General features: G+C 41.6%; 1 protein-coding gene across 3 annotated transcripts in view; it reads right to left on the minus strand.

The window, feature by feature from the left end:
- Window positions 1-12295, minus strand: part of b4galt2 (UDP-Gal:betaGlcNAc beta 1,4- galactosyltransferase, polypeptide 2) — a 397773-nt gene that overhangs the window by 76403 nt on the left and 309075 nt on the right. For all 3 annotated transcript variants that reach the window (XR_010019928.1, XM_063064452.1, XM_063064453.1), the window contains exon 4: window positions 9627-9814. Coding sequence is in view for 2 of the 3 variants with exons in the window: in XM_063064452.1 (XP_062920522.1) it covers window positions 9627-9814 (188 nt within the window). In the remaining variant the exon portion in view is untranslated. The remainder of the gene's footprint in view (window positions 1-9626; window positions 9815-12295) is intronic.

Genomic DNA, 12295 nt, shown 5'->3' on the forward strand with positions numbered 1-12295 from the left:
CCAGCAAACATCTTAATTTTATGTGTATTCTCGTCACAATAGTTTTTCAATATTGAATCACAGTCAATTTAATTTGCCTGATCAACAGAAAAAGACTCTTTCGTGTCAAAGTAAAGACAATTCACTACAAAGTGATCTAAATTAATTACAAATATCAAACACAAAATAATTGATTGCATAAGTATTCACCATCTTCAAGTCAGTATTTTGTAGACAGAAACATAGAAAATAGGTGCAGGAGTAGGCCATTTGGCCCTTCCAGCCTGCACCACCATTCAGAATGATCATGGCTGATCATCCAACTCAGAACCCTGTACCTGCCTTCTCTCCATACCCCCTGATCCCTTTAGTCACAACGGCCATATCTAACTCCCTCTTAAATATAGCCAATGAACTGGCCTCAACTGTTTCCTGTGGCAGAGAATTCCACAGATTCACCACTCTCTGTGTGAAGAAGTTTTTCCTTATCTCAGTCCTAAAAGGCTTCCCCTTTATCCTCAAACTGTGACCCCTCGTTCTGGACTTCCCCAACATCGGGAACAATTTTCCTGCATCTAGCCTGTCCAATCCCTTTAGAATTTTATACGTTTCAATCAGATCCCCCCTCAATCTTCTAAATTCCAGAGAGCACAAGCCTAGTCGATCCAGTCTTTCATTATATGAAAGACCTGTCATCCCAGGAATCAATCTGGTGAACCTTCTTTGTACTTCCTCTATGGCAAGAATGTCTTTCCTCAGATTAGGGGACCAAAACTGCACACAATACTCCAGGTGTGGTCTCACCAAGGCCTTGTACAACTGCTGTAGTACCTCCCTGCTCCTGTACTCGAATACTCTTGTTATGAATGCTAGCATACCATTGGCCTTTTTCACTGCCTGCATGCCCACTTTCAATGACTGGTGTACAATGACACCCAGGTCTCGTTGCACCTCCCCTTTTCCTAATAGGCCACCATTCAGATAATAATCTGTTTTCCTGTTCTTGCCACCAAAGTGGATAACCTCACATTTATCCACATTAAATTGCATCTGCCATGAATTTGCTCACTCACCTAACCTATCCAAGTCACCCTGCATCCTCTTAGCATCCTCCTCACAGCTAACACTGCCACCCAGCTTCGTGTCATCTGCAAATGCTGCATTTAATTCCCTCGTCTAAGTCACTAATATATATTGTAAACAACTGGGGTCCCAGCACTGAGACTTGCAGTATGCCACTAGTCACTGCCTGCCATTCTGAAAAGGTCCAGTTTATTCCCACTCTTTGCTTCCTATCTGCCAACCAATTCTCTATCCACATCAATACCATACCCCCAATACCGTGTGCTTTAAGTTTGCACACTAATCTCCTGTGTGGGACCTTGTCAAAAGCCTTTTGAAAATCCAAATATACCACATCCACTGGTTCTCCCCTATCCACTCTACTAGTTACATCCTCAAAAAATTCTGAGATTCGTCAGACATGATTTTCCTTTCACAAATCCATGCTGACTTTGTCCGATGATTTCACTGCTTTCCAAACGTGCTGTTATCACATCTTTGATAACTGACTCTAGCATTTTCCCCACCACCGACGTTAGGCTAACCGGTCAATAACTGTCCGGTTTCTTTCTCCCTCCTTTTTTAAAAAGCGGGGTTACATTAGCCACCTCCAATCCTCAGGAACTAATCCAGAATCTAAAGAGTTTTGAAAAATATTCACTAATGCATCCACTATTTCTTGGGCTACTTCCTTAAGCACTCTGGGATGCAGCCCATCTGGCTCTGGGGATTTATCTGCCTTTAATCCTTTCAATTTACCTAACACCACTTCCCCACTAACATGTACTTCCCTCAGTTCCTCCACCTCACTAGACCCTCGGTCCTCTACTATTTCCGGAAGATTATTTATGTCCTCCTTAGTAGAACCAAAGTAGTTATTCAACTGGTCTGCCATGTCCTTGTTCCCCATGATCAATTCACCTGTTTCTGACTGTAAGGGACCTACACTTGTCTTAACCAATCTTTTTCTTTTCACATATCTATAAGAGTTCCTGTACGGTGGAAGACATCCTGCCTCGTTCCTATGCCGAAGACGCCGCGCCCCAGCGGCCTCAATGACTACAGACCAGTGGCATTGATCTCCCACATCATGAAGACCCTGGAGAGACTTGTTCTGGAGCTGCTCCGGCCTATGGTCAGGCCACACTTAGATCCCCTCCAGTTCGCCTATCAGCCCCAACTAGGAGTTGAGGATGCCATCGTCTACCTGCTAAACCGTGTCTGCGCCCACCTGGACAAGCCAGCGAGCACTGTGAGGGTCATGCTTTTTGACTTCCCCAGTGCGTTCAACACCATCCACCCTGCTCTGCTGGGGGAGAAGCTGACAGCGATGCAGGTGGATGCTTCCCTGGTATCATGGATTCTTGATTACCTGACTGGCAGACCACAGTACGTGTGCTTGCAACACTGTGTGTCCGACAGAGTGATCAGCAGCACTGGGGCTCCACAGGGGACTGTCTTGTCTCCCTTTCTCTTCACCATTCACACCTCGGACTTCAACTACCGCACAGAGCCTTGTCATCTTCAGAAGTTTTCAGATGACTCTGCCATAGTTGGATGCATCAGCAAGGGAGATGAGGCTGAGTACAGGGCTACGGTAGGAAACTTTGTCACATGGTGTGAGCAGAATTATCTGCAGCTTAATGTGAAAAAGGCTAAGGAGCTGGTGGTAGACCTGAGGAGAGCTAAGGTACCGGTGACCCCGGTTTCCATCCAGGGGGTCAGTGTGGACATGGTGGAGGATTACAAATACCTGGGGATACGAATTGGCAATAAACTGGACTGGTCAAAGAACACTGAGGCTGTCTATAAGAAGGGTCAGAGTCGTCTCTATTTCCTGAAGAGACTGAGGTCCTTTAACATCTGTCGGACGATGCTGAGGATGTTCTACGAGTCTGTGGTGGCCAGTGCGATCATGTTTGCTGTTGTGTGCTGGGGCAGCAGGCTGAGGGTAGCAGACACCAACAGAATCAACAAACTCATTCGTAAGGCCAGTGATGTTGTAGGGATGGAACTGGACTATCTCACGGTGGTGTCTGAAAAGAGGATGCTGTCTAAGTTGCATGCCATCTTGGTCAATGTCTCCCATCCACTACATAATGTACTGGGTGGGCACAGGAGTACATTCAGCCAGAGACTCATTCCTCCAAGATGCAGCACAGAGCATCATAGGAAGTCATTCCTGCCTGTGGCCATCAAACGTTACAACTCCTCCTTTGGACGGTCAGACACCCTGAGCTGATAGGCTGGTCCTGGACTTATTTCATAATTTACTGGCATAATTTACATATTATTATTTAACTATTTATGGTTCTATTACTATTTATTATTTATGGTGCAACTGTAATGAAAACCAATTTCCCCCGGGATCAATAAAGTATGACTACTACTACTACTACTACTACTACTACTACTACTACTACTACTAAGTTTTTACAGTCAGTTTTTATGTTCCCTGCCAGCTTTCCCTCATAATCTTTTTTCCCTTTCCTAATTAAGCCCTTTGTCCTCCTCTGCTGGACTCTGAATTTCTCCCAGTCCTCAGGTGTGCCGCTTTTTCTGGCTAATTTGTATTTTTCTTCTTTGGAATTGATACTATCCCTAATTTCCCTTGTCAGCCACGGGTGCACTACCTTCCCTGGTTTATTCTTTTGCCAAACTGGGATGAACAATTGTTGTAGTTCATCCATAACGATCTTTAAATGCTTGCCATTGCATAACCACCGTCAACCCTTTAAGTATCATTTGCCAGTCTATCTTAGCTAATTCACGTTTCATACCTTCAAAGTTACCCTTCTTTAAGTTCAGAGCCTTTGTTACTGAATTAACTATATCACTCTCCATCTTAATGAAGAATTCCACCATATTATGGTCATTCTTACCCAAGGGGCCTCGCACAACAAGATTGCTAACTAACCCTTCCTCATTGCTCAATACCCAGTCTAGAATAGCCTGCTCTCTAGTTGGTTCCTCGACATGTTGGTTCAAAAAACCATCCTGCATACATTCCAAGAAATCCTCTTCCTCAGCACCCTTACCAATTTGGTTCACCCAATCTATATGTAGATTGAAATCACCCATTATAACTGCTGTTCCTTTATTGCACGCATTTCTAATTTCCTGTTTAATGCCATCCCTAACCTCACTACTACTGTTAGGTGGCCTGTACACAACTCCCACCAGCGTTTTCTACCCCTTTGTGTTACCCATAGTGTTAGGTCTACCCATATCGATTCCACATCCTCCCGGCTAATGTCCTTCCTTTCTATTGCGTTAATCTCCTCTCTAACCAGCAATGCCACCCTACCTCCTTTTCTTTCCTGTCTATCCCTCCTGAATATTGAATAGTCACCTTGAATATTGAATATTGAAGATGCACCTTTGGCAGCCTTGAGTCTGTGTGGATAGGTCTCTATCAGCTTTGCACATCTGGACACTGCAATTTAATGTGTGTATTTAATGTTTTAAAAAATATTTGAGTAACATTGTAAATATATTGTTTGATTAAGCATTCTTTGTTCACATAATTCACTACAGGTTATATGTAAAAGTACGTGAATGGCATATGTCATTAAACCACCACGTCACATATTTCTTTGAATTACTTTCTGGAGTTACAAAACATTAACACCTCTGGATAAAAAAAAATCCTCCTCATCTCTGTCTTAAAGGTTTTAACGGGACATCCCCCTCTTCTGAGGCTGTTCCCACTAGTCCCAGACTCCGTCACTATAGAAAACATCCTCCGCTCATCCATTCTATCTCAGCCTTTCAATATTCAATAGGTTTCAAAGTGATCCCCCTCGTTCTTCTAAACTCCAGTGAATACTGGGTCAGAGCCATCAAATGCTCCCCATACATTCACCCTTTCATTCCCAGAATAATTTGCAAACCCCGTGTGGACGTTGGCCCAAATGCCATACATAACCTCGGCATTATATCCTAGTTCTTTATATTCTAGTCCTCTCGAAATGAATCCTAACATTGTATTTGCATTCAAGATTTTCTTGCTTTGTACCTGCCTCCTCAGTTCAGCTAGATTCTATCTTGCAGTATGGAAAACTTATTCAATATTCATATCTCCTTTGTATCAGAGAGTGCTCCCATTCTCAGAGTATAATGTGTTCTTAATTTGCAAGATCATCTGAACTGCCTGAAATCACAATGCTGGAAGCAATTTGTTTCACAATTTGCTCTGCAGTAATCCCCTTTTTTTGATATGAAAGTCAACCCCATCAAAGGCCTTCAGGAGTCTGCTTTGCTGAGAAAACATCAATAAGCGATAACCTAATTACTTATGGAGCTCCCTTCCTCCGAACACTGCAAACAGGAAGTACTTACTGAGCATGCCCCAAGCGGCAGCAACTACTTCAATAAATGATGTGGAAAGTTTTTGGATCTGAGCAAGATTCTACTTTCAGCTTCAAGGAGGGGAAAATTTAAAAAAGACAAAGACTCAGATAGTAAATCAGTTGCAATAAAGATGCTGGAATAATCATGATGGAAGTGGGCAACTGGGGTATATTTAAAGTAGATGATCCATTGATGCCAGGGAGAGTAACATTTTCACAGCTATGCACTTTTATGTGAAGTGAGCCACAGTATTTTCTGTCTTTGTCAAATAAAATGTTTATTGATTCTATAAGCTCTCTACTCACAAATTGTTAAACCTACCAGCATAAAAGATTGAAGAACTCCTAATGTTGCATTCATAAAATAAAGTGCAGACTATAAAGGAATCTAATTTTTATATTCTTAGGTAACACTATTGTACAATAAACTATTAGAATACAGCTGATATGTTTTAAAACAGGAAATATTCACATCACTTACTTGACTGGTCATCTTGACTTCAATAGTCTAACCTTGGTGAATATAATTTGGCTAATAGTTGTTCTGAAGCGTACCAAACATCTCCTCAGAGAAGTAATCCCATAAACAAATTTTCAATACACAGTGGAAACCCAAATAACATACATGTAGTCATAGGAACCATGAATCTAATAAATTCAGGGAAGTCAATTAAATGAGTGGGGAAAAAAAGCTTGGAAAAATTAATGAGTCTAGAAGCTGCCAAATTTCTGAGACATCATGGGCTCAGAAATTCAGAGTATTTCGACAGAGCAGAGTAATTTATGAAAGGTGACAGGGATGGTGAATGCAGTGGCAACAATCTTCCAGAGTTCCTTAGAATTCGGAATCTGGATTCTGGCATTGTACCGGATGACTGAAAAATTGCAAATGTTACTCCACTATTTAAGAAGGGTGGGAGGCAGCATTAAGGAAATTATAGACCTGTTAGCCTGACATCAGTGATTGGGAAGTTGTTGGAATCGACTGTCAGGGATGAAATTATGGAGTACCTGGAGGCACATGACAAGATAAGCCAAAGCTAGCATGGTTTCCTGAAAGGAAAATCCTGTCTGACTAACGTACTGCAATTTTTTGAGGAAATTACAAGCAGGGTAGAGAAAGGAGATGCAGTAAATGTGGTGTACTTGCATTTTCAGAAGACCTTTGACAAGGTGCCGCACAGGAGGCTGCTTAGCAAGATAAGAGCCCATGGAATTACAGGGAAGTTACTAGCATGGGTGGAGCATTGGCTGGTCGACAGAAAACAGAGAGTGGGAATAAAGGGATCCTATTCTGGCTGGCTGCCAGTTGCCAGTGGAGTTCCACAGGGGTCGGTGTTGGGACCGCTGCTTTTTACGATATATGTCAATGATTTGGACTATGGGATTAATGGATTTGTGGCTAAATTTGCCAATGATACAAAGACAGGTGGAGGAGCGGGTAGTGTTGAGAAAACAGAGAGTCTGCAGAGAGACTTAAGATAATTTAGGGGAATAGGCAAAGAAGTGGCAAATGAAATATAATGTTGGAAAGTGTATGGTCATGCACTTTGGTGGAAGAAATAAATGGGCAGAGTATTATTTAGATGGGGAGAGAATTCAAAATGCAGAGATGAAAAGGGACTTGGGAGTCCTTGTGCAGGATACCCTAATGGTCAACCTCAGGGTTGAGTCGGTGGTGAAGAAGGTGAAGGCAATGTTGGCATTCATTTCTAGACGTAGAGAGTATAAAAGCAGGGATGTGATGTTAAGGCTCTATAAGGCACTCGTGAGACCACACTTTGAGTATTATGTGCAGTTTTAGGCTCCTTATTTTAGAAAGGATATACTGACGTTGGAGAGGGTTCAGAGAAGATTCACAAGAATGATTCCAGGAATGAAAGGGTTACCATATGAGGAACGTCTGGCAGCTCTTGGTCTGTATTCCCTGGAGTTCAGGAGAATGAGGGGGGATCTCATAGAAACATTCAAAATGTTAAAAGGCCTGAACAGATTAGATATGGCAAAGTTATTTCCTGTGGTAGGGGAGTCTAGGACAAGAGGGCACAACTTCAGGATTGAAGGACATCCATTTAGAACAGAGATGCGGAGAAACCTGTGGAATTTGGACAGGACAACTTCCATACCAGGTTGTGATGCACCCCAGAAGAATGCTTTCTACGGTGCATCTATAAAAATTAGTGAGGGTTTTAGGGGACAGGCTAAATTTCCTTAGCTTCCTCAGGAAGTAAAGGCGCTGGTGGGCCTTCTTGGCAGTGGACTCTGCTTGGTTCGACCAAGTCAGGTCATTTGTGATACTGACTTCGAGGAACTTAATGCTTTTGACCTGTTCCACTTGCGCACCACCGATGTAAATGGGGTCGTGCGGTCCGCTACTCCTTCTGAAGTTAACAACCAATTCCTTCGTCTTGCTGACATGGAGCGAGGAATGGAGACAGCGGCAGATCTTGTATGAGGAAGCATGACAGCACTTATTTTAATAAGATGAGCAAATCACGTTCAATATTATGAGATGAGATGCTGGTGGTCTGAGATTCAGGCAATTTATTATTTTTGAGCACAACACACCAAGAGATCACAGTTATTAATTAGGAAGACATTGGTACATTTGTCTTTTCTGACAAGGGGTTGAAATATTAAATAAAATGGAAACACAAGAGGCTGCAAATGCTGGAAATTGGCGACGTACAAAAAGTGCTGGCGGGACTCAGTGGGTCAGGGGCTATTGATGGAGGGAAATGGACAGCTGATGTGGAGGGGAATAAAGGAAGTTCAATAGCAACCAGGCATAAAAGGTATATGAGGACATTAAGGACGAGTGCTGGAAGCACAAGTGGAACAGCAGAATCAGATAGTTAAGAAATGCTTCCAAAAACAGCAGCAGAAACAATCCAATAAAGCCAGTTACATTGAGATTACAAAGGAGCACAAGGCAGTATTAGACAATCAGAGGATTTAGACAACAAGAATAAATTTCAAAACTCATTATAACTCCTATATTCTCTAATGGCCTTGTACAGCTCTCTAATTTACCCATTATATTGTATTTGATGATCCACAATATTTCCTCTTTTAAAATAATTATTTGCATCTGTGAAATTACGTACAGAATAATAGTTGGTCAGGAATATATCAATGACTTAGCCTGAAATAACTGACAGATCCTTTGTATCAGAACAAAGAGAGAGAGAAAAAAAACTACCACATCCTTATCTGCAATTCACTCTGTTAATATTCTTGAGAATGTGCAGCTGCATAATGGTGAAAGGTACAAGTTCAGAAAGCTTTGCTAATAACATCTTAATGGAGCTGCACACAAAAACAAATACAATGCAGATGCACAGCTCTACCCAGAAGTACACTTGAAGCAGAGGTTTGAGATATTTGATTTCCTCACGTGGGAGAACCTTGTCTCTTTCATTCTTTCAGTAACAAAAAGACTTGGCAGAAGATGTACCTCTTTTCCCTTTGAGGAATTGGTAAAATTCCATTTTCCCCAGAACATACGAGTGTAATTCTACACTGCCATCATAGAGACCATCCTTATTTCAGTCAATAACGCCTGGTTTTGGAGCAGCATCCTGTCACAATTTATAAAAATGAAAGCGAACTGTCTACCATCACTACAGGATTTGCATGTGTCCAGGACAATCGAGCAGGCAGGAAAATCATTGTGGACACTAACCACCCTGCAAAATGCCTTTTCCAAAGGTTCCCTTCTGGAAAGTGTTACAGGGCTATTAATACAAACAAAAAAAAAAGGTTTCCTGCCCCAGGCAGTTCACCTGATCAACCATTCTAATTATCCTCCCCGCCCTCTCTATCTATTACATCAGTCACTGCATTGTGAACACTTGAAACCACTTTTTAGAATGCTGTCTACATGGTAAATACATGCTCATTATGTTTTAATGCACATTTTATTCCATATCTGTACTTTTATATAATTTTTTATAACAGTTGAATATTGTTGTTTTTAGTTGTGTAGCACACCAGCACACCACTACGTATTCCTAATGCATGAAGATGTACACGTATATGGCAAATAAGATGATCCCTGATATTTCTGCTCTGAGTACGTCAGTAACTTAACTCTGCTCGGCTTACTTGAATTCAAGACTGATATTACAGTGAACAAGCTCCAGTGATTGTTAAGAACAATGCTGGTTCTTCAAATACATGTAACATTAAAAACAACTGGTTTTCAGTAATATAATTTAACCTCAACCTCACCTGAATCCAAATTTGTCCATGGCGATTGCAAAATGACGTGGCTGGTCATAACAATGGTAGAGATTTCTGTCATCCATAGGGATTAAGTCCACATCACTGAATACAAAGCAGTCATACTCTCCATCCTTCAGAACTTCCATGTAGCCAATGTTCAGTAACTTTGCTCTGTTGAACATGCCTTCACCTTGCTTGAGGACACAAAAGAAAGAGAAAAAATAAATGTAAAATGCATGCAGTGTGCATTATTGTGGAAATTTATAATTTTAGGAACATAAATTATGTATTGGACAAAAACTATGCAGGAAGCCATATGACAATGCACCAACACATTCAGAGTACACACAGTATCTGAAAGCATAACAGTATGCACTATCTGTTGATAACCTTTGAGATAAAAAAGATTTCCAAATATCTCTACAGAGGGAGACAGATATTCTCGCAGGCAACTTTATTAGGGCTTTTGAGGAGGGTTCAAACTTATTTGTTGGGGGATGGGAACTGGAGTAAAGGGACTTGGGATAGGATGGATAGTAAAAAATGCAAAGATAACGTGCAGTCAGACTGTCAGGAAGGGCAGGCAGATGATAGGGCAAAAGTGCAGCCAGCAGGGTAAATATCAGTGTATTAGGGATGCAGAATCAAAAAGCACAGCAAATACGGTACTCAAAGTATTATATCTCAATGCACAGAGTATAAGAAATAAGGTGGATGATCTTGTTGCACTTTTACAGATTGTTGGGTATGATATTGTGGCCATCACTGAATCGTGGATGAAAGATGGTTAGAGTTGGGAGCTGAATGTCCAAGGTTGCACATTGTATCGGAGGGATAGGAAGCTATGTGGTGGGGGTGGCGTGGCTCCGCTGGTAAAGAATGGCATCAAATCTTTAGAAAGATGTGACACAGGATTAGAAGATGTTGAATCCTTTTGGTTGAGTTAAGAAACTGATGGCAGTTATATACAGGCCTCCCAACAGTAGCTGAGATGTGAACTGCAGATTACAATGGGAAATAGAAAAGGCCAGCCAAAAGGGCAATGATTGTCATGGGAGATTTGAACATGCAGATAGATTGGGAAAATCAGGTTGGTATTGGATCTCAAGAGAGTGAATTTGTTGAATGCCCATGAGATGGCTTTTTAGAGCAGTTTGTTGTTGAGCCTACTAGGGGATCAGCTATACTGGACTACGTGTTATGTAATTAACTAGAGGCGATAGGGAGCTTAAGGTAAAGAAACCCTTAGGAGGCAGTGATGACAATATGTTTGAGTTCAACTTGAAATTTGATAAGGAGAAAGTAAAGTCTGACATAGCAGTATTTCAGTGGAGTACAGGAAATTGCGGAGGTATGAGAGAGGAGTTGGCCAAAGTAAATTGGAAGGAGAGGCTGAACGAGATGACAGCAGAGCAGCAATGGCTTGAATTTCTGCGAAAAATTAGGAAGATGGTGTATACATGTATTCCAAAAACAAAGAAATATTCAACTGGCGAGATAGTACATCCATGGCTGACAAGAGCTCAAAGCTAATGTAAAAGCAAAAGATAGGGCATACAACAAAGCAAAAACTAGCAGGAAGATAGAGGATTGGGAAGCTTTTAGAAACCTGCAGAAAGCAACTAAAAGAATCATTAAGAGGGAAAGGATGAAATATGAAAGCAAGCTAGCAAACAATATCAAGGTGGATAGAAAAAGACGGGAGTGGATATAGGACCACTACAAAATGAAGCCAGAGAAATGATAACAAGGGCCAAGGAGATGGTAGATGAACTAAATAAGTATTTTGCACTGTGAAAGACTCTACTTCACTGTAGAAGTCATTAGCAATGTGCCAGGTGTTGAAGGATGTGAGGGAAGAGAAGTAACTGCCGTTACTTTTACAAGAGAGAAGGTGCTCAAAAAGTTGATAGACATAAAGGTACATAAAGTTACATGGACAAGATGAACTGCACCCTGGGGTTCTGAAAGAGATAGCGGTGGAAATTAGGCCATAACACATAGGAGCAGAATTAGGCCATTCAGCTCATCGAGTCGACTCCACTATTCTGTCATGGCTGATCCCAGATCCCACTCAACCCTATATATCTGCCTTCTTGTCATATCCTTTGATGCCCTGATCGATCAGGAAATTATCAACTTCTGCCTTAAATATACCCACGGACTTGGCCTCCACCACAGTTTGTGACAAAGCATTCCACAGATTCACTACTCTCTGGCTTAAACGATCCTTCTTGCCTCTGTTCTAAAAGGTTGCCCCTCAAATTTGAGGCTGTGTCCTCTAGTCCTGGATACCCCCACCAGAGGAAACATCCTCTCCACATCCACCCTATCTAGTCCTTTCAACATACAGTAGGTTTCAATGAGATCCCTCTGAATTCTTCTAAATTCCAGTGAGTGCGGGCCCAAAGCTGCCTCATATGTTAACCCCTTCATTCCCAGAATCATCCTTGTGAACCTCCTCTGGACTCTCTCCAATGACAACATATCCCCTGAGATACGGGGCCCAAAACTGTTGACATTAATCCATGTGTGGCCTGACTAGTGCCTTATAAAGCCTCAGCATTATCTCCTTGCTTTTATATTCTATTCCACTTGAAATAAATACCAACATTGCATTTGCCTTCTTTACCATAGACTAAACCTGTAAATTAACCTTCTGGTAGTCTTGCATG

This window comes from Mobula hypostoma, chromosome 12 (genome assembly GCF_963921235.1).
Source record: "Mobula hypostoma chromosome 12, sMobHyp1.1, whole genome shotgun sequence".
Taxonomy (NCBI): Eukaryota; Metazoa; Chordata; class Chondrichthyes; order Myliobatiformes; family Myliobatidae; genus Mobula; species Mobula hypostoma.